Here is a 24,414-nt window from a genome sequence, read left to right as displayed (position 1 = left end):
CTATCTCGAAAATAATATTTAATTTCTTAAAGAAAATTTGTTACATAGATTAAAGAGATTAAAGAAAATCATGATTTTAAAGAAGTAAAAGAGATAAAAAAAAAAAAAAAAAAAAAAAAAAAGACAAGTTGATAATTTAAGGGTAGAATAGGAATTTAAGAAAGTCAATTAGGGTAAAGGTGGGAGAATGACTATTGTTCAAAGTTGAGGGAGGAGTTTGATTTTTAAAGCAAAGTTGGAGGGTGAAAATGATTCTCATCCATTAATTTTTAGATAAAACATCTTGCAGGCGGTTAATAGGAGATTTATAGACCTTATAATAAAATGACTCACCTTTTTCTTAGGAATTTTACGTTCTTAACATGAATTAAGCTGTAAATTTTGGGAATTTCAAACCTTTTTATGTTAATCCTTAATTGCAAAATTTACAATTAAGGGCTCATTCCGTTGTGGTATAAGAAAAATTAATCCCAACACAAAATCTCGCATAAGATAATACAGTATTTGATTGACGACATATAAGAAAAATACGAAAGGCAGCATATATAACTAACACAGAGTTTAGTTGACGATATTATATAAATGAAATCAATAATCATAGGAGTATTAAGTTATGCAGAAATTTATGTATTATTTTTGCGGAATGGAACTTGGAATAAGAGTATATGTATTAGCAATGCAGGAATTAACTATTTAAAGATAAAAATACTCTTTTAAAGTAAGTAATTCATGGATAACAATTCATTCATTGTTAATCTCCGGATAATAGTTTATTTATTATCAATCACTGCATATATAATTGATGCATTATAACCCTGCATAACTTATAAGTGAATGTAATGACCCTTTTTTTGTAAGAAATAAAAAAAAAAAAAATTAGGCAAATCTTATGTTGCAAGACATCTCTATGAAGGTTGGCAAAACTATTCTTAATATAGTTTCATAAAATTATAGCATTAAAGGATTTTATCGTAATAAAATATTAACATGTTCATACTTATATAAATTATTACTGGACTTTGTAAATTCTAATTCTACTCGACTTATTTGTTTTAGGAGTCAACGATCTCCAATTCCAGCAAAAGACAGAAAGGCAACAGAATAAAAACCTGCCGAAAATTAAGTATGCTAATTCTGTCTTACATATTTGGTCTGAAAAGTCGAATTAAAACTTCCCCAAAAATAAAAGTCAAAACCAGTTGGACTAAAATAAATTAATTTGGTTTATGCAAGTTAAACCAAAATGCTTTTAGAAACCAAAAGCAACTCAAAAGTTAAGTTTTCACGAAAAGTCTAACGCAAATATTTCTACAAAAGCTCATTAAAAAAACTATTCAAATCACACGACTTTTCTAACAATATACTAGCAAAACTAATTTTCCAAAAATAAAGAAAACAATACAAAACTCAAAACGCAATGTAAAATTTTGATGGTGATTTTGGTAAGTCCGGCACTTAATCCAAATAATGTCTGTACTCAAAACAAAGTGTTAATCGTATGGACATTAACTGGCACCTTAGCCTATATTTAATAAATAAGAAAATATACCGTCAAGGAATGTGGTGGAATAGTTGAAATTCCTCATATTTTAACCAGACGTCTAGGATTTAAACTATAAGAATGAAAAAGTAGCTTCTTGGTAGCTAGGGGACGGTATACCCTCTTAATGGGCTTATCGGGCACATATCTAAATTAGTCGAGCCAGTAAATTTTAGATACAATATGATTAAGCAAAAAAAGATTACCGTATTGAATATGTCAAACGAATGTCATCTTTCAGCTTAGAGAAGCCAAGGATGTAGTTGTACATACGAATAAGAAATTATCGAAATTTAGGTTATTCAGTATTTTACATGTCTAAAATAGGCTAAACAGCTGGAATTTGTCGTGGAACAATGTTTAAATATTTCTGGATATAGTTTTTAATGAGTCTGCACCTTTCTTTTCGGCAGTGTCATTAGTATGCACTTGTGTTTTTGCTTTCTCTTTTGTTTGCTTCTGTTAAATTACGTCATTTATGGATACTACCGAGATAGTGGCGGATAGATAGAATATCTCTACCCTTAATCAAAAGTTTCAGGTTTGAGCTTTGTTAATGAAAAAACTCCGGTAGGGAGCTAACGGTTTCGTGAAACTTTCACTGATTAACCCTTTTTGAGATTTCTCTTATAACTTATGGATCTTTTAGACCATCGTTTAAAAAAAAGGACAGTCCGGTGCACTAAACTCCCGCTACGTACGGGGTCTGGGAAAGGACCGGACTATAAAGGTCTATTGTACGTAGCCTTACCCCATGGTCTAAAGTTCCATTTTGAATAAACCGATCTTATGAGAAATGCTAGACCATGGTCTAAATTTTTGTAAACTATATCAAATGTTAGATGACAGTCTAATGTTTTATCTTTAAGGTTGAGCAATATATGAGCAAACATTAAGAATCTAACGTTGTCTGAAAGATAATTTTCCAAGGGTTATAGTTGTACAACTTTTAAAAATAGGGACAAGATGTAAATTACGGCTGAAAAAGGGGCACTTGTGTAAATTAGCCAACGCTTTTCTCTTTAATTGGACTTATATATGCACAAGAATTCAAATTAATCGGGTCTTCAAAGTAGATACCAAACACCGCGTCAGAAACCAGAAAAATATGATTTATTGACAAATCTACACGCACTTTCAGTGGTGGTTTGATTTGATGTCAACAATATGTATCAACAGAAACGCTAGTTTAATTTGAGCCGTAGAGACCACACGATTAAAGTTGTGGCCTCTAGGGCGGGGCTATTTATGACTAGAAAAATTGATCATAATGTTGAATTAATTGTCCCCCATTAGATTATAGGAAGCCAAATTTTACTTTATTTTCGATCATATTTAGAATTTTATTCATCATTTTTATACCTTACAGAGAAAATTTCACTGTAGATCCGTAAAGCTTGGGTTTTTTATTCCGATTAAAGCTTGATAATTTGTCACCAATTGGATTAGCGACGAACTTTTTATATTTAAGACATACAATTCAGTTATTAATTCCTTTTCTTGATTGTATTATTGCACACCTTTTAAAAAATACATTAATAGTCTCAATCACAAGAATATTTCATTAATTGAACAGTAAGGGAGATTTGAAAGAAATAAGATAACTTCTTCTTTTTCCAAATTGTTAATTATTTTATACTAAATTCAATTTAACAAAACAACTGCTCAATATTTAGGATAGGAGGTATGTCTTTCGCAATAAGACTTACACATCCCTGAATTGAAATAAAAAATAAATACTCAATTGAGAATTGTAATTCATATTATTAATATGTTATTATTAAAAGTTCTAAATGTGATTGTCACTAACAAAAACTAAACTTGTTCTATCTCCAACTCAAGTGCAATATTCAACTACCACGGGTCGTGATATTTAAGTAGAGGTCTCGAATACGAATTCTGAAAATAAATTTAAAAAATCACTTTTTTCTTCTACTCTTATATTCTTGGGTTACAGAAAAAAAAATGGAGAAAAGAAAGGAACCATGCTGTAATGGACCATCTATAATGCAAAATGTTACACTTGCCGTGAGGTGCAAGATCGAAATTTAACTTTCAATTCTCTTTTTCCTTCCACTACTTTATAATTGGGTCCAGAAACAAAACAAACCAAAAGAAAAAAGCAATATAATGATTGGATTATCTGATGACAAGGCAATATGTGAAACTTGCCAAGAATATGTGGACATTAATTTGTAGCATGCATGTTAGTACTTTGTTGAATACTACCTCCGTCCATATTTTACTTGTTTTGTATGGACTTGGTGCACTCCTTAAGAAATCATAAATGGAATAATAATTATATTATATCACCTATAATTATTATTAAATTATTTAATGATTGAAATTAATTAAACATAATTTAATAGTTTTGCAGTCACTAATAATTTAAAGTTTTCAACTCAACAATCAGTAATAAGGGTAAAAAAGGTATGAAATGATATATTATCTCTTAATTTTCTATACTGGATAAGTAAAAATGAACATCTATTTTTAGTGTACTGGACAATTAAATATGGACGGAGGGAGTAGTTAATTTAGAAGACATCTTACGGTTGACAATAATTCAATTTTAAAATTTAAAATTAGCCTTAATAATAAACATAACAATTTTTAAAAAGTAATGCTTGAATACTAAATTAAGGTACTCCCTTCGTCCCATATTACTTGGCCACATTACTAAAATTATATGTCCCGATTTACTTGTTTATTTACAAAAATGAAGATAAAATTAATTAAATTTTTCCATCTTATCATTAGTATTAAATGTTCTTGAAGATAGTCAATGTTGAATAGAATGTATTTATTGGAGAGAGAGAGAGGGTAAGCTAGTAAAATATATCTTTGTTTATGATTTCTTAAGGGACGCGTATAAGAGAAAGTGGTTAAGTAATATGAGTCGGAGGAAGTATTTAATAAATTAATAGTTCCAATTTCCACATCTGCACATTGAATTTATCTTCTTGGAATACACAAATAATGTGACATTCCAACTTATCCAAATTCAAAGCAGCTGTATCCTCTCCAGCACAGACATCACACAGCTTTGCATTTATCTACTTTCGCTTTAATTGATTTAGCTTTATTTTTTTACTATTATTTGTCTTCTCAATTAGCGCAACCTATAATAAGGTCAATATTTCATGAGATATTTAGGTGATAAATATTTAAGTAAAACTCACACCACATGTCGAATTGTTTATTTTGATTTCTTAAAACTTATGAAAAAAAAATAGATCATTAATATCATATGTTACATTCTCATTTTGCACATATATCAAAAAGTAAATTAGGTCGAATTTTCGAAGTAAAGAGTTAATCTGTGGTAGTGAACAAACGCAACGACTCCTTTGTCCAAATTTGTTTTGCTTTTTTGTGTTTCGAATAAAGAATAATATGATCAATTTTAAGACCAAATTGGCAAAATTAATTCATATTCTGAAATTAACATCTAATTTTTGGAAATTAAACCAAAAGTACTTATAACAAAATATATGGTTAAAACACAAATTCAATGTTCGATCGATATGCATATATGCCCAAAAGATGACAAATGTGGTCTAGATATAATCCGCATTTAGGGTCAGATATGCTATTGTCGTTTCAAGTCTGGGACTCATGCATATGTCATAATTTACCTGTGGAGCATCAATTAGATCTAATTAGCATCTAAATACTATGATTAGTATCGGGACATGCAACATGCCCCCTTACATTGCCATTTATTAACGAAGGACGTATCCAAACCATTTTACAAAGTTTATAGACAATTTAGACATTCACTCACTGTCCTCCATAATCCTAACAAAAAACAGCACCTCATACAATCATTTTCTTAGTCAAAACGCTTCTCCACATCAAAACAAACCCCAAATTAAAAAAGGAGCTTTATTGGCTTCAAAACAATATGTGCATCAATCAAATGAAAGAAAATGACGTTAATCACGTTTGATTGCAACTGGTGGAGGTTATTCTTTAGTCTTTTAATTAGACTTTACTATCCTAGACGTTAAAGAAAAACGTCCTTTTCTATTTAGAATTTTTTTTTTTCACCTTGTTATTTGGTGCTTTTTATACTTTTTGGGTCAAAGGAAATTCCACACGGCGGTAATGACTTCGCTTTTATCATCCTTTTGTTTTCCCACCTAATAATTAATGTACTTGCTTTGAAAGTTTAATTAATTTAAATTCGCATCATGTAAGTCATAATAAAGAAAGAAGCACTTTTCATAAGAATTTTTTTCATTTAAAGCTCAAATATGAAACCTTTAATAAACGATGAACGGATTCTATTCATTTCTATTCACTTTTTCATTTCAGACATAAGGAGTAGTTGAAAAACTACCCATAGCGACAGCCTTTAAAAATAAAAATCTACAAGACATGGAAACAGAGAAAATACTGTATTATATAGCCGACATTTTATTTTTAGAGAAAGTTTCGTAACTACATAATTAGGATTTAGGACTCTTCGACCTAATTCTCAAATTTAAAAAGAAAAGGAAGTACCATTAACATGACTATCTAACCCAAAGCCACGACATGTGTCCAAGCATTAAGAAAATAGGGCCAATAGATAATTAGTAAAATAGAAATAAAGTATACACCATTAATTATTCTTCATTATAAATTTAAAATTCTAGCCATGACAGTATCTATTGCCGTAACCAGAAATTCAAATAAAGAGATAAAGTAAAATTAGGCCTTCTTATACATACATGAACATGTAATCTAAAATAACTTTTAAAACTTCTTGATATACTTAATTCTTATGTCAAACGAATTTAATATATATATATATATATATATTTGAGCAGTATAATTTTTCATGAAGAAATTTTTATTGGACCCCGCCCTACCCTTTAGATCTGGCCCCGCATGGCATGTGTAATATCCCTCATAAAATATGTTGAAGCTCACATTCGCATAATATGATCATAGATATTATTAGAAAATAAAATAATTAGGCTGTTAGGCGCTGTCTTATAGTGGGCATAGTGTTGTGTCTTAAACTTTTAAGTCTACAAAATATAGTGATGCCTAAATCCATTTATGATGAGTCTCCCAAGCTCCTATGTGAACACATGTGGTACGTTTCTTGATTTTGTTCATTAGATAAAATGGTACACTATAAAAATCAAACCGACCATATTTTATTTTTTAGGACGTAGACCTAAGAAAACCTAATTACATATAATTATATAAAAAACAGCCTTCATTATAGACTGTTTGTTTCCAAGTGGTAATTCGGCTCGTTTCAGATTTTTTTTATTATGTACCAACTGAAATTTAAATGAGTTTTGACATCTTAGGAAGTTCAAATTACTTTTACTGGTGGACGATTATCAAAGCCAATCTTAAGCTAAATGTGAATATATGGCTTATGGGGTTTAGTATCACTACAAAAAAGGGGGTAATTTGTGGAGGTTGAAAGTTGCAATTCGCTGGGGTTTTGGCCTCCTCGAGCAATTAACGGAGGCCAAAATCCCCGCGAATTGCAACTTTCAACCTCCGCAAATTACCTTTTTTTTTATAGTGTATATTTTTAAAAATATAATCGTTGCATGATGAAACTCTTCTTTAGTTTCTTTTTTTAAGCAGTAGCTAATCACAGATCATTGCTCAGTTTGATCACCGAAATATGAAAATTATGAGCACCATCATGTATATTGTTGTTCAAATGGTAGGTTGTTAAATTGAGATACCAATCGATTACTTTTTTTTTTTTCGGTTTCCCATCTGATGTCCGGATCGTCCATTGCAGCAGGGCCTATTTTGGTGACAACGCTTCCAATAGGATTTTTTTCATTCCCAGAGCTCGCACCAGAGACCCCTGATTAAGGGTGGAGGGACCCCAACCATCCTACCACAACTCATGTTTGTATTTGGATATTCCTAAGTGACTGGATGGTAAATATTATTCAACGGATTTAAGTCCATCTATGAAATACTTACATGAAATCGTTGGAAAATAGCACATATTTTCATAATTTGTTTTATTAGATGCACCTTCTCCCTATATTTTTTTTTAACATTTCACTATCTTTTTGTTAAATAAACAGAAAGAAAAACAAATACTTCTAAATCGATGTGTATAATGGTCACAACTGATCACTAAGCCCCCCCCCCCCCCCCCCCCCAACCAAAAAGAAAAAAAAACATAATAGGACGTGAGAATCAAACTAATGGGTGGGATCAAAGTTTATGTCATTTTGAGGTGGTGGTTGTTAAAATGGAGCATTCACAGAGCCACTTTTATTTTCTCCCACCCATGTCTCTTGTAAATATTCCAATATCACCTATGCCTTTTAAATGTTAAATGGTTGGTACAGCTTTATTCATTTATTTATTCGTTGACAGTAAATATTATTATTTTTTAAATTTGAACGGTACGGAAACTCCAACTTTTTTTCAAAGCTTCTAATACTCGAATATTAAGTGGTAGGTTAGTAGTAAAATTTCATTTTTAATATTGTATCAAGTATACGATATCCATTGATAATCAAATTCATAATGCGAAGTACTCATTCAAAGGGTGAAGCGCTTCCTTTCAGAAATTTCTCCATTCTCAGGATTCATACTCAAAATCTCTACAGTTCAATTTGTTTCTGATTGGTTTTATGTACCATTTGAAATTTAAATATTAATTTTGACATATTTGGAAATCCAAATTACTTTTACAAGTACTAGACAATTAGAAGAGTTAATCTTTAGCTAATGTGAATAGAGCTTATGGGATCTAGTATATATATCTTTTAAAAAATAATCGTTGCATGATGAAACTCATATTTAATTTCTTACTTTAGCAATATATTAATCATAGATCATAGCTAAGTTTGATCACCAAATTAAACATGAAAATTATGAGCAGCATCTGTATATTGTTGTTCAAATAGTAGGTTGGTAAATATAATTGAGTTACCAATCTATTACCAACTAATTTTAGTTTTTCTAAGTATTTTCCTCTAAAACTTACAAGTCCACCTGACTAAATAGGTATCGATAGTTATAATTTTAGCTAAAACGATTATGAAGGTTAATCTGGTAAAGTGAGATAATTTTTAGAAGATAAGAAAATAGATAAATGGCTTTATTGGTCAATGTCAATTATATATTATATTTTGAGTGACTATGATGACACATTTACGTTCTACCACACATTTTCTCTCGTAAACTTTCCAACATCACCCATGCCTTTTAAATGTTAAATGGTTGGTACATACAAGCTTCATTTATTTATTTGCTTATTTATTCTTTGATTAGGTAATCATCATCATTTTCTTAATAAAAGTCTTGTTAGAATATTAATCACTAATCAGCTTCGCCTTATTATATATGATTTGCAGTCATGGTTAGTTGAAACAAATAGAAAAATGGATGGCCAAGCGAAAAACTATTCAAAGTCACAGTATAGCATGAACAGAGTTGCAATCTATGATAAAATTGAATTATATTGTTATTAGCAATGATCCAAGAGAGGACTATTAGCGTCTAATAATTAAGTAATACCATCTAAGCATTAAAAAAAGAAAGAAAGTTGGTTTTGTTTAATCTGTCACTCAATTGGAAAAAGATTTTAATATGAGTGTGTTTGGAAGGGAGGAAAATGTTTTTCAATTTTTCTATGTTTGATTGGTCAAAATATTTTGAAAAATATTTTTTTCTAGGAAAACAAGTTCTATAAGTGATGACATTATACGCCGATTGCCTCCTTCCCACTCCAACACCCCATCACCCCCAACCCTTTCACCTCACCCCAATAATGTTTGTTTATATTATATAAGATGTTTTTGAGATAATATTTTTTGTTTATCGAAATCATAAAATAAATAAAAACACCACTTATTTTTCAAAAAATCGTTACTAGGAAAACTCTTTCCTTCATACCAAACACACCCTTATATCTTTCAAAGGTTGTTAATTTTGTGGAATCTAGCATGTGGTTCGTTTACAATTGAACATAACCACAAGCAAAAAGTAAATCGAAATTCCACATATATATGATGGCATGCACGTCTTGTTACATAAGAACCACAAGCTAGCAAAGTTAAATTGATTGTTCACTAATATCTTCTTTGATCCTTCCTTCTTTGGACTCGTGTTAAAGAGTCCCGAAATATTATAAAAGTATATATATATAACTACAAGAGAACATGAAATTAGCTACGGTATTTGTCAATAATCCCTAGCTAATCCGTCGCTAAATAGCTCCTCGCTAATTAGATTTTCTTTTAATCCATCGCTAATCCGTAGCTAAATGATATTAGCATAGGATTTTGCTATTTAGCTACGAAATTTTGTCCATCGCTAATTCCATGTTTTCTTGTAGTATTGTAGTGGGATGGTAAATATTTTTTTGGGAAAAGAACACTGTGTGTCCACTCAGCCAAACTAATCCCACATTTAACCACTGTTTGGGCTTAATCCCACTAGGTGTCCGTTCAGCCCAAAATAATGCCAAAAAATGGCCGGTCGGCCCAAAATAATGCCAAGGCTGGCCGGCCCAACAGCCCAGCGCTTAAAAAAAAAAAACTTTTTGTGGCGACTAAATCGCCACAAATAGTCGCCACAAAAACGTCGCCACTAAAGGGCTGCTACAGCATATATACATATGTTGGAATTATATATACATTTTATATACAAGAATTATACATTTTATATGCATATGCTGGAATTAATCTTACATTTATTATACATAAATTATGCGTTAATTATACATTTATTATACACATATTATACAATAATGATACGATATTTATTTTTAACATATACAATAGTGATACATATTATATACCACAATGATACGATTTCTATGATACATTTTTTATACGTATGATGCACTTTCTATACAAGACTGATATAGTTTATATACACATGCTGGAATTATATATACACTTTCAATACAAAAATGATACAATTTTCTATTATATAACACACATTATATACACATGCTGGAATTATATATACACTTTCAATACAAAAATGATACAATTTTCTATTCTATAACACACATTATATACACAAATGATAAATATTATATACAAAAATGATACATACTTAGTGATTCATATTTTATACAATTTCTATACATTATAGATAGGTACTGATACATATTTTTACACACAAACGATACATATTATATACAAAAATCGCCTCAGAGTTTTTTGGGATATTTCTTATTAAATATACACATATTATACATGGTTTGGGATATTTAACCTTTAGTGGCGACTATTTTAATTGCCACTAAAAAGCCTGATTTTTATGTAATAGCTCTAAAAGTCGCCACAAAAAGTCTGACTTTTTTTTAAAAAAAAAAAAAAGCGATGGGGCTGTTGGACCACCCAGCCTTTAGTGGCGACTTTTTAAATTTTTGTGGCGATTAAAAGTCACCACAAAAGGCTTGCTACAGATTGGGATACCAGATGGGAATAGTTTATGGGCTAATTTTTGGGTTTGGCAATAGATGGGCCAGCGCATGGGATTATTTATGTCCCAACGACCATTTGTGTCATTTTCCCTATTTTTTTTTTTCTGTAATTAGATATTTCAAGTTCGAGTTCTAAAATGAAGTCGCCTTCGATGAAAAATATTTTACCCCAATATGAGATTTTTCAACACTAATTCAAATTAGTCGAGCCCAAGAAAATACCAATCACCGAGCGACAACACACACAAAAAATATAAGTCCCCAAAACTTCTAATCTTTCATGTAAAGCTACTTCACTTCTTTTGAAGACCCGTCACAATGCCACAGGTTAACATAAAAGAGGCCCATCAACGTAACATTCGATTGATCATATCATAGTCCAGTACAAACGCACTAGGGAAATAATTTATCTGCATTCAAAGTTTGTACATATAAAATTAATAAATGCAATATATGTGTATTTTGTACATAATTAAATTTTATATATATTTAATTTAATTTATAATTGTCAATTTTAAAGTGTTTGATTTACGGTAGACAACTAAGAGTAAGTTTTTTTTTGTTTTTTTGGGCAGTAGAGCTTGTGACATCAAAAACTGACCAATTCGTATTAGCAAAGCTTTCTTTTCATAAAAAATCTCTTTTCATCAAAATTGTGTGGGTTGACATCATGCTAATGACTTATTTCTTTTTCTTGCTTCTTTCTTTTCTTTTTCTAGTTAGATGAATAGATCAACCCTTCATGCAAAGCTTTTTCTCGTATATGATGTACCACTCACAACGCAAATGACAAATTGACACAAATAATTTGCCCATTCAAAAAAAAAAAAAAAAACGGCATATGTATAATTATACATATATTATGTATGTTTTGATATTCTAATACATGTAAATATCTTTGTCGAACTGTCAAATTTGTAACTTTCTATATGCTTTTGTGAGGGGTTGACGTTGGAGGTGGGCTTATTTCAGTTTTCAGGATGAGACTTTAACATTATTAGTTAGCCGACTAAGAAAATATCACTCGCTTAACCATAATAGTTTGTAGCAGTTTTAAGCGTATACTCAATATATAAACAATTGTATAATCAATGTCATGTAAATTATACTATTAAAATCATTGATTATACATTTCATACTAATTAAATTTGTAAAAAATAAAAATAAAATTATTTTTTTATTGTGATTTTATTGGATTGTCGTGTACTATAAAAATCCCTTTCAGAGTAGAGGGGCAAAGAAATGAATTACAAGCGTGGGATACAGTTATGACCCATTGTTCCCCATTGCTTTACTGAATTTGAAACATTTACTAAACATACCTGAATTATATGGTTCACCACATCTAACATTTATTTATTATTACTCTTTTTATAGATAAAATTAATATCATTCTAGAAGATGTTTCAACATTTATAACAGAACCCTGACTAATACCATCTTACATAAAGAACCAAATTTACCTTCAAATTCAAAGATATGTCAAGTCTTAAACCCTTTAAATAAAATTAAATAGGGGCAACACTCATATAGAGCACAAGACAAAAGCGACCCAATTTAATTATTTCATTTTCTTAGAGGCAAATCACCAATCAGCTATTTTATTATGCTTTGTTGTCATGATCATCAGTTGAAATAAAGAGAAAAATGGCTGGCTATGCACGCAAAGATGACTAATTCAAAAGATTAAAAAAAAAAAGAATTTGGGGTAGGGTTGGGGGAAGGGGTTGGAGAGGCGAGGTTTGAAAAAACTTTCCCACACCCGATGTTTACGGGACAATGGGTGGCACAATCAGTTTGGTGTCCAACCCAATTGGTCTAACAATAACTACTTCACCTATTATTTTAGTATTAACTGTCTATCTCGAAATAGAATGTGATAGAATAGAAAACCATGTTGCGCTAGCACTACATGGTCGTGTTTTTTTAAGATAGGCTTGTGAAGAAGTAAGTTTATTCCCACCCCGATAACAACTGCTAGTTTTCCCCATCTCTTATAAAATTTCTCCAATCTTCAACCCCAATTATATGAGGCACAAACTTACCAAATTATATCAATTTACTATATTTAAGTGATAAAACTAGGTGAGTATATATATATATATATATATATATATAAATTAATCATGATTAAATAAAAGAGTTTATGTATAAGCACATGTCATGCATCTATTAATTTGATACACTCAATGTGGCTAATTTTTTATCCAAAGGATAGGGGTAGTATGTATGTGATTATGTTACAAACAAAAAAATGAGCTGTATTATGTTACCATCTCAAAACAATCTAAGCTAAAAATTATTAGCTCTACTCCATCAGTGGCGGATGTAGCATTCTATACGGGGGTTCAATTGAATCCCTAACTTTCGATGCGAAGTATAAATTTATGTGTAAAAAATTATTAAAATTGTAATAAATAATAGACATGAACCCAAAACTTTTAAAACATAATGGATTCAAGCTAAATCTTAAAAGATTGAACGCATAGAGTTTAAATCCTAAATCCGCCTCTGTAATCCATCGTATACTTTGTAAACCTTAAAGAACCAAACACGGAACTTTACATGAATAATAAATTTTTCCACGGAAAACAAATCAAATCCATGCCTACCTAAAAAAGAAAAAAAATTTTAAAAAAAAAAACTAAGTGTCATTTTTTGAGTTTCTAGCTAGCATGCCGTTCATTTGTGATTGAACATACACAAGTCATGATGGCACAGCTTGATCCACAAGAACCACAAAGAAAGTGAAATGGACATGCCACTATCTATTTCGATCCATCATTCTGTTGATTGTGTGTCTAAAATCCCACAACACGCCTTTTGTTTTTTTGGTTCAATTGACATTATCATATATCTTAAATTTTTACTAGTTTGATTAATTCGAATTGGGTCCAATTGGAAACAACCTTTCTATCCCACACCTTCGTGATACGATCTGCGTACATCTTACCTTCCCATATTCCACTTGTTGAATTACACTGAGTATGTTGTTGTAATTGGTCTAAGAAGGAAAGAAAAAGTACTGAGACGTTCTACACTTTTAAACTTCTCAAACCTGAAACTTTTAATTAAAAGCGGAGAGATTCCAACCATCCTGCTACCACACTCCTTTCTTGTAAAACCACTTTACTTTGTTTGATGGTTTGTTTGATGACAAAAGCGAAGAGATTCCAACCATCCTGCTACCACACTCCTTTCTTATAAAACCACTTTACTTTGTTTGATGCTTTGTTTGATGACCCTTGTAAAACCACTTTACTTTGTTTGATGCTTTGTTTGATGACCCTCGACAACCTAGAGCTAAGTCAATAGCATAGGGGACATTATAGGGACGCCATTAGACTAATGTAGTAGAGCTTGTGAGACATAAAACACTGACCAATTAATCCATATGACCAAACTTTTGATCCTTTCCACAAGCTCTCTCTTTTCATCAATCCCACTATGTGGGGTGGACATCACGCTAATAACAATTTTTGCTTCTTCCATCTTTTGCTGACAAGGCGGATGTACGATTTGAACTTTATAAATTTCTATTGCAATTCTAAGTAAACACTATACTAATAACTGAATTTATACTCAAATATTTATAGATGATTAATAAATTTCTTAATATATATATTAAGTCGGAGTAAAAATTATTAGGTTCACGTAAACCCATAGCCAACCGTCTAGATCCGCCCTTACCTTTTTCACTTCTTATTTCATATTTTTTGCGCGGATTGCCCTTCTTTTGGGGTGATCTTTAAATTTTGGCCCTCATATTTGTGGTCTTTAAATTTTACCCCTCATATTTGTGATCTTTAAGTTTTGCCCTTCACTTGAAAAGGTGGGTGAATACCTGAGGTTTTGGGTTCGAACCTCCGCTCAGGCATAAAATAAAAAAAAAATTCGCAAGGTAGGGCTGGGTGGAGTGCGGATCCGGCATACAATCCTTAAGGAAAAACTAAAGTTATGCCGGATCTGGCATAACTAAAAGTTTGCCCCATAAGGCAAAACGTTTTCTTAAGGCATAGTTTAGTTATACCTTATGGGGCAAACTTTTTGTTAAGATATAACCAAAAGTAAGGCTATAAGACAGAACTTTTCCTTAAAGCATAGACTTTGCCTTAAAGGCATAACTAAAGTTTGCCTTATAAGGCAAAGTCTATGCCTTAAGGAAAAGTTCCGCCTTATCGGACATACTTTTAGTTATGTCTTATAGAGCATACTTTTAGTTATGTCTTATGGGGCACACTTTTAATTAAGGCATAATTAAAAGTTTGCCTTGAAAAGTTAAAAAAAAAAAAAAAAAAAAAAAAAGATACATGCCTCAAGGCAGAGTCTGCCGGAGGGGGCATAGCGAAATCCAAACTCTACCTTGCGAATTTTTTTAAATTTTTGATTGAGCAGGGGTTTGAACCCGGAATCCATGAGTTTTAGGCGAAGGGCAAAATTTAAAGACCACCCAAAAGAAAGACAATTCTGGGAATTGCCCTTCTTATTTTGTAGAGGTTTGGGTGGGGGTTGTATTCAAATTTGCTAGAGAGGAAGGCAAAGAAAATGATTTAGGAGTTGGACTATTGATCATGGGAACACTCATGGCCCATTATTCCCCACTCTTTGCTAGATTTGAAACTTGTAATTAGACACATATTACATGGTTCACTTCACACCATGTATTTACTACTAATGATTATCTTTTTTGTAGCTTAATTGTACCATTTTCCAACATTTTAAAACATTCATTATATAATTGCCTAGTTGCTGCCACTTGACACATGAGTCCTATAAGTGAATCTGAGGCTCTATATGTATAGGAAATAAGACGATAAATTTTCAACTTTTTCATGTCCACTCGACCAACATTCAAAATAACATGATAGTTTCAAATATAGCAGATTAAACACACCTGTAGCACAATGATACAATCCTTGATCACCATATAATCTTAATCGTGATCTAAAATAAGTGACTTAAAGACAAGAATTGAGTTGTCGCTCATTGATACATCTTATACTTAACATTCTAGGGGTGCAAAGCTTGAATGATGCGAAATTATGCGATGCAAGTTTCTTGTCATGCAACATATTGACAGTACCAGTAAACACTAGCATCACAGAAGCAAATGAACTCTTTATCCAGCAAAATTGAGCTAAACAAGATTACCAAAAGGTGGTTTAATCTCCTTACCTCCAGAGATATACTCGGTTACAGTGAGTTCACTGCCAGAGTTGGGGAGAAAAAAAAAAGATGAAAATGTTGCAAAACTGGAAAAAATAGTGAAGTGCATAGGAAAAGCAAGGTTGTTGCTTGGCAAGCACTTGTTTCTACTATACAATCCTAAAACAAAAAAACTTTCCACAAGGGAAATGAAGAAAACGAAAAATAAATATTCTCGAAATGCAAAGGCTCTAGAGTCTTAGAGCGTCTCTAAATCCAGTGCTGAAACTGTGCTCTAGACCTTTCTTGCCACCGCCACTCACCGGATGTCCCTTTTGCATCATAGCGACAAACTCATTGTAATCAATGCGCCCATCCTGAAAATTTTAAAAAGAGAACTCTGAATATTGCCATGAATGAAATTACACACTCAAGAAGCTTGTCATGCTGCTCCTATAGACTTCATCATTTTATGGTAGGAGATAGGTAATATTATTATTATTATTATTAATCAACCAAGAAGCCATTGCTGCATATCCTTCAAAATTAAGTGACGATTTCGATTAAGTCCCTGACAAATGTAAACCAATACTACCTTTTAACAACTTTTAGTAGGTCTGGTACCAAAAGAGATAAGGAAGTAGTAATATGAACGACTCTCTTTGTCCCAATTTATATGACTCTATCCTTTTTAGCCAGTCCTAATTAAACACTATCACATAAATTGTGATGGAGGGAATATGAAGTATCTAGAAGAAACAAAGAATCTTAGATTCTTGAAATAAACTAGCTGAACTTTTAGAAAAGGAAGTCTTTTTTAATCCATTTAAAGAGCCTTCTCAGAGGATCAAACTGTAGCAAGGCAAACTGATCATCAGCCCTTATGCAGTCGCTTGTTAAACTCCCTCGTCAGTCCCGTTTCAAAGATTAAAATAAAGGAGTGTAAAAATAAAACTTACATTGTCCTGATCAGCGTCTCTTATCATATCTTCCAGATGGACGTCCCCAATGCCAAACTCCTCACAAGCTTGTTGAAGCTCGTCTGCAGTGATGTAACCACTGCCATCTTTATCAAAGTAAGAGAAAGCAGCAAATAGATGATCTTCTCTTTCAATTTTGTTAAAATGTAATGTTGCAGCTATAAATTCCCCATAATCAATTGTGCCGCTGTTATCAACATCCGCCTGCAATTTCAGCCAATATGGGTAGTTATTTGAGGTTGCTACTAGATCGCATGTAAGCTCACGAGCACAATTTTTAATTCCAATTTACTAAAATTAGCTTCATACAGGCCCTTCACTATTTGGCAATCAAACTACAGTCAAACTTCCAATTCTTCCTGTGAGGTGAAACTTCACCTTTTATCATTTACTTTTACATAATTGACCTTTGGCCTTCTCTATCTTTTGATTAAGGTTTTAGGCGTTTGTTTTATTTAAGACATGGCCTTAATAGTTTAGTCGGTTATGTCAGACAAGAGTTAGTCACATTAGTCACGCGTGCATGTGTATTAGACCCCACATTTGATAAAATCATTATATTGTTTTTAGATACCTGCAAGATTAGATGATTCTACCCATGAAGATTCTTATCTTGACATAGACTGAAATAACCGGTAATAAGAGCATGTCTATTTGGAGGGGAATGGGGCAGGGAGCTTAAAGGAAGAAAAGATGATAAAAGATTACGCAAATTTATCAGTTAAATTAGTGCATTAATGCACCAATAAAAAATCACATACATCTTCGCAGAACAATATTTCAGTACAGTCGAAATTTATTTCTGAAACAAGTGAATAAGAAGTTCATGAATCAGACTTGATGCTTGAATTAGATCAAAAAAAAAAAAAAAGAGCTGAATTAAGAATTGTTTCTGATACTTACTGCCTGCATAAGATCATAGATCTCGGACTCCTTGAGATTAGCGCCGACTCTTTTCAATCCAACTTTGAGCTCCTCGAAAGTTATTTGACCACTATTATCTGTATCTATCATCTTGAACATTTCTTTCAGACCAGCAATTTCTTCTTCAGATAGGCTTTCAGCAATGACCTGCAAGAGACGTGTAACTCATGATTAGTGTACTAGTTCCGACCCACAGTTTGTATGATACTTGGACGAGCTTGTGAATCTATAGACTCACTCTCAAAGCCATCTTCTTGAGCTTGTTCATTGCTGAAAATTGTTTCATTCGACTCAGAACTGCAGAATCAAGAGGCTTATCTGGAGCCACACCATCAACTTGAACCCAACGATGGCCTGTGGGGGAATCAAAATCACTCACAACTTTCATACAAATTCGTCATCTTGAAGAGATGTAAAACCATTTCCCACTACTAAAATTTGATCCACTATCATTTGTACAGGTGGACATGTTAAACTCAAATATCAGATAAGACAAACTGTTGAGAATACTTACATAAGACTTCATGAGCAGTTAAACGTTTTCTGGGATCTCGAACAAGCATTCTCCTGACCAAATCTTTTGCGTCTTCTGAAATACTAGGCCATGGATCTGATGAGAAGTCGAGATCACCATGCAGGACTTGTTCAAATATTCCTTGCTCATTTTCTGTATGATAGTAAATATTAGTAAAGAGAAATCATACAAAAAGATAAGCATAATAGGAAGAGCAGCAGTATTTGGTTTCTAAAAAACTTTTCCATTTGCCTTTTTCACTTGACTTTCTTTGCTGACAAAACTGGTTAAGTCTATGAAAAGTAGATCTTATTATGAACATGCACACGTTCTCTTTTCTTTTAAGTGTATGCAGATAAAGGAAGTTCCCAATTTTCTGGCGATTGCCCTTGACTCCTTAAGGGGAAGCAGCAGAAGTCGACACAAACCAAGGCGAAAGAACTGTGGGAATTTCAGCTGATCTTGCGTAAACTCTGGGAAAAGAGATTGAGACGTAGTAATGGATGAGCGAAAAGACGATGGATAAGAGGAGTGCGAGAGAGACGCTGTGTGTTGGGTGTGTGAACAAAGTGCCACATTGATAGTTAAAAAGACTGGGAAGCTACATATAAGGTGTAGGGATACTCTTAATGGAGTGAGGCCTTTTCGGGAAAACCGTGCAGGCTTGGCCCAATAGGGACAAAATCACACAGTGTTAAAGAGTATCATTGGGCTGGCTTAGCCAGACAACCCGTATAAGAGCCAATCATTTGACGAGACGAGTATGGAGATGGCAGCGTGATAGTGTGGGGCTCGGCTTACTACCTTTACCATGCCAAAGATATTTTGAAGAAGCATACGCACAAGAAGAATCTGGCTTTGGGCTTTGGTGACCTTAAATGCTCGGTCATGTGGGTGGCACATAGTGAATCTCGAAAATTGACTCGTGGATCTTGGTAATGGGCCCATAAAACTAAGTTCAAGGGGGAGACCCGTGGATCGCGGTAATGAGCCACGTGATTGAGTTGGAGGAAGAGATTGTCAGGTGCGCGAACAAAGTCCCACATTAGTAGTTGAAAAGATTGGGAAGCTACATATAAGATGTAGGGACGCTCTTAACGGAGTCAGGCTTTCTAGAAAAAAAAACGTACGAATTTGGCCTAAAGCAGACAATGTTACACCATGTTAAGAGTATCATTGGGTTGGCTTAGCCCAATACTATGCAAGAAGAGAATCACATGAATCCTCTTCATAGTCCTATTGACTAAATGGTACTCCCTCTGTTTCAATTTATGTGAAACTATTACTATCTGGGGAGTCTACAAGGTGCTTCTTTGACCACATTTTTCTTACATTTTTTCTAAGTTATTTGAATTATGAATTCCCATGACTTATAGTACTTTTAATGTAGTTTCTAAGTATATAAATTTTATTTTTATAAACTTGAAAATCTACGTCAAAATTATTATCAAAGTTATAAAGTTTGACCCTCGTACTCCGAAAAGGCTCACATAAATTGAAACGGAGGGAGTATATATTAGCACTGATTTTCCTCTAGGACATTAAAGTGGAAAAGTAAAGAACTTTGCAAAACTGAACAGAGCGAAGTGCAGAATAAAGTATAGAAAAATATCCTCAATTTTAATGACTATGGAATCTTACCAGCCCAGAAAGGAGGTACTCCACTTAATAAAATGTACACAATCACACCAGCACTCCAGACATCAGCTTCAGGACCATACCGTTTTTTGAGAACTTCAGGTGCAACATAATAAGGACTGCCAACAACATCATTAAATCTCTCATCTGACAAAGGATACCTCAATTAATAGTCTGTTTTCAAGAGCTTAAACATACCACTAATGAACAACATAGCATAGAGGAGAAAGAGATTCAAATTGCATCAAATAGCTATACAGGAAGTTTATCAAGATAGTTCAATACAATAAGAATGCCAGTGAATAGGAACAGAATTCATCTAATCAAGATAAAGTCTTGGACAGAGTTCAATAGAATCTGCATCATGAATACCTAGAACTAACATGCAAAATTCATGAATAATACATGTCAATTCTCATTGGTCATCTTTTCTATATGGGCAAAGGGTCAAATTTGCCCCTAAACTATGCGAAATAGAACATATTTGTCCTCCGTTAATAGTTGGGGTCAAAAATGCCCTCGGCGTTAGTAAAATAGGCTAAATTTGCTCTTATTTTCAAACAGCGGAAGCTTAGCACCCGGTGATGCCACATGTCCTGCAATTAAGGATTAATATTTCTAAACAAAGGGCAATTTGAACCTTTCATATAGTTAAGAGGCAAATTTGGCCTATTTTAGTAACAACAAGGGCATATAGATTCCATGCTTATTGCAAAATAATGGAGAAGGAATCTTAAAGTAGCTTAAACCAAAGTAACTTACAAACTCATCAAATTAGGTACCTGGTTTGAAGAAAACTGACAATCCAAAATCAATAGTTTTGAGAAGTGAATCCTCCTTCTGATTAACAAAAAGAAAATTTTCAGGCTTAAGATCACGATGCATGACGCCCAAAGAATGACAAGCCTCTACAACTCCAAAAATAGTCCTCGTAAGCTCAGCTGCTTTTCTTTCTGTATAATGCCCTCGCTGAATGATCCTATCAAAAAGTTCCCCTCCGGCACAGAGTTCCATAACTACATGAACAGCTACAGCATCCTCATAAGCCCCTTTTATCGATATAACGTTTGGATGCCCCGCCAAGTGGTGCATTATCTGAATTTCCCTTCTAACATCTTCCACATCATCATCCGTTAACAACTTCCTCTTAGCAATCGATTTGCACGCGTACTCTTTTCCCGTCCCTTTTTCGATACATTTAAACGTAATTCCGAATTGTCCTTGTCCTAATTTCTTTCTTATATGGAAAAACTCCTTTAAGTTTCCAGTTTTCTTTTGTAATACTGAATCAGTCCTAAGTCCAGCACTACCTACCCTCTTCATCTCTAACGGCTTCTTGGACTTCGCGGGCCCCACTTCCTTCTTTGCCGGTTCCTCTTCCTTCTGTTCTTCAGACTTAGGCATTGTCATTTGTTCAGGTGCCCTACTTTGGACAGGCAAATCAGGGTCTTTTTCTTCTTTCCCGGATTCTGCTGTTTTGCCTCGGGCACTATCATCATTAGTGGTGGTGGAAGCAGACTCATCCGGTACCCGACCCGGCCACATTGCAGCTGAAATTGACTGCACAAATCTATTTCTAGTAATGCTTGGTCCAACACAAGTATTCCCCATTTTTTCCTAAATTCACTCCTTCAGTTCCTCAACATTAAGATCTTATACTTGTAAAATAGCTCTATTATGCCACTCAAAATCCAATCTTGATTACTTTCCTCAACATTAAGATCTTATATTTGTAAAATAGCTCTACAATGCCACCCAAAATCCAATCTTGATTACTTCCCTCAACATTAAAATCTTATTTCTAAAAATAGCTCTATAATGCCCCTCAAAATCCAACCTTGAATACTATAACCAAATAATCCAACCAACCCAAAAAAGTCAACCCTCTTAAACCAAACTCAAAAGTAGTCAACAAAAAGGACTAAAATCAAGAAACTTGTTCAACTTCAAGATTAGCAAATCAAGATACAATATGAACCCAAAATATTACTATCTAAGTAGCCCCAAACTACTAAAATTGAAATAAATTCTATGTAACAACACATCAAATGTTACCTTCAAGAAGCACTGAGTAGCCATGGATAAAAGATTTGAACAGCCACACAAAGTAGATAATTAAACCAAGAAAAAGACAAAGCAAAAACCAAAGTTTTCAACTTTGGATAAAAAAAAAAAATTGGCTATGCCATTGAGAAGGTCAAAGAACAGCTTAGTGATTAAGTTAAGATCTTGATTATAACATAGTAACAAGTTAGAGTACTATAGCAAATGAGAATTGGTATGCTAACCCTTAATGTGGTTTACATTTGTTTAGTGAAAAAAAATCTAGTATGCATTATAATATATATTTACATGCATTTTTCCATACATATATGTTCAGTTGCCATAATTCGGACAGGCCCACAAGAAAAACGCGTTTTGGTCGGATATTCCAACCTGCCTAAGTTTTTTCATGGGATTATGGTTCTTGTCCTTTTAATTGGACAAGTTAAATATTTGGCCGGTCAACTAAAAATAATTATATTCGTAAGTTAAATATATAAAAAAAAAATTAAGTGTTTTAATTTGACTGAGCATGAAGTTTAAAGAATAAAAAGAGACTATTGAATCTTTTGGTTCTCAATTAAAGATGTGTAATGTATTAAAATGTCATTTGAATATTGTGGTTTAAACTTGCCATATAAGATGTTTGAATTCTCAACTTACTAAATATAGAAAGAAACGCTCTTTTCGAAACAGATCAGAAAAAAAAAATGAGACACTTAAATTGGGACGGATGGAGTTATATTATATTAATATACAAAAAATATGTATTTGATGCCTATTATTTGGTGAAAGGCTATTTATATCAATTAGTCTTTTTGATTGGTAATAATTGGGTGGAGTAGTCACTCAAAGTCTAACTATTGTTTGAAGTGCGATTAAAAAATAAAATATAATATAAACAAATTAGTCTTAGCTAAAGTACGAAAACATTTAGAAAATTTTACTATCAGTTGAAAGTTCGTATCTTTTTCAATTCAAACTCCATGAAAAAATATTGAAATCTGAGTTGTGGCAACTCAAAACTCATTAAAAAAAAAAAAGAAGTTCTTTAGTGTTTTAGCTAGAAGAAGTCTTTTTTTTTTTTTTTTTCATTATACGACTAAACTTTTAAAATAATGATCAAATGTTAATTAGGGGTCCAAAAGTGGGTATTTGTCCATGTCTTTGCGTATTGGTTGGTTTGGACCAGCTTTACTTTAGTTGTAATCTTCCATTTGTTTGCCAAACTATTTTCATCTGTATTAAGGTAATAGCTGAAAATTAATACGTCGTAATACTCAAAATTGAAGCGAGTTCTTTAAATTTTTGTCTCTCGGTCTATAATTTTTGCTCTTACTTCTCATTGAATGAAAATTTGTGGGCCAAAATATCCTTATCTATGACCTAATTTCACAAGGCATAAGTCTGTAAAACTTTTATCTTGTCCGGCATAAAAATTATAGGGATTATAGATTTATTAATACATAAAAAATATGTATTTGATGAGCGGCTATTTATATCATTTAGTCTTTTTAAGTTGTAATAATTGGGTGGAGTACTCACTCAAAGTCTAACTGTTGTTGTTTGAAGTGTGGTTTAAAAAAAAAAGTATTTTTGATGTAAAAATAAATATAAACAAAACACTCCTAGCTAAAGTGCTAACAAATTTAGAAAATTTTACTATCAGTTGAAAATTTGTATCTTTATCAGTTCAAATTCCATGAAAAATATTGAAAACTGAGTTGTGGCAACTCAAAACTCATAATAAAAAAATAAAAATAAAAATTGAAGTTCGTTAGTGTTTTAGCTAGAAGAAGTCTTATTTATTTTTTTTTCATTAAAATACGACTAAACTTTTAAAATAATGATCAAATGTTAATTAGTGGTCCAAAGGTGGGTATTTGTCCATGTCTTTGCGTATTAGTTGGTTTGGACCAGCTTTACTTTAGTTGTAATCTTCCATTTGTTTGCCAGACTATTTTCATACGTATTAATGTAATAGCTGAAAATTAATACATCGTAATACTCAACATTGAAGCGAAATTATGAAGATTAGTACACAATCAATTAAGTACTCTGTTTACCCCGAATTGGCATAATCAATTAATTTTGTTGGTGAGGTATAGGATATGTGATTTTATCTTGAGTTTATGTGATGGAGAAAAGAAATATGTGACTATGCTACGAAGAGCAATTGATGACCAATGATTTGTTCTAA

General features: G+C 32.5%; 1 protein-coding gene across 1 annotated transcript; it reads right to left on the bottom strand.

Annotated features, from left to right (window-relative positions):
- Positions 1-16,068: 16,068 nt before the first annotated feature.
- Positions 16,069-22,512, bottom strand: LOC132616196 (calcium-dependent protein kinase 1-like). Its single transcript, XM_060330806.1, has 7 exons — positions 20,954-22,512; positions 20,175-20,318; positions 18,534-18,686; positions 18,258-18,373; positions 17,999-18,166; positions 17,075-17,299; positions 16,069-16,492 (listed from the first exon to the last, which is right to left on the bottom strand). The coding sequence occupies exons 1-7, from the start codon at positions 21,780-21,782 to the stop codon at positions 16,367-16,369; spliced, it is 1,761 nt and encodes a 586-aa protein (XP_060186789.1). The 5' UTR covers positions 21,783-22,512; the 3' UTR covers positions 16,069-16,366.
- Positions 22,513-24,414: the final 1,902 nt, after the last annotated feature.

The sequence above is a fragment of the Lycium barbarum genome, chromosome 10, assembly GCF_019175385.1.
Source record: "Lycium barbarum isolate Lr01 chromosome 10, ASM1917538v2, whole genome shotgun sequence".
NCBI lineage: Eukaryota > Viridiplantae > Streptophyta > Magnoliopsida > Solanales > Solanaceae > Lycium > Lycium barbarum.
This window is presented reverse-complemented; position numbering and strand designations above follow the sequence as displayed.

Coding starts and splice junctions, on each gene's coding strand:
- LOC132616196 (XM_060330806.1), bottom strand. CDS start 21,782: ATGGGGAATACTTGTGTTGGACCAAGCATTACTAGAAATAGATTTGTG. Junction 18,374..18,533: donor AACTGCTCATGAAGTCTTAT/GTAAGTATTCTC, acceptor ATTCCCCCACAG/GCCATCGTTGGGTTCAAGTT. Junction 16,493..17,074: donor GAGACGCTGATCAGGACAAT/GTAAGTTTTATT, acceptor TAAAATTTTCAG/GATGGGCGCATTGATTACAA.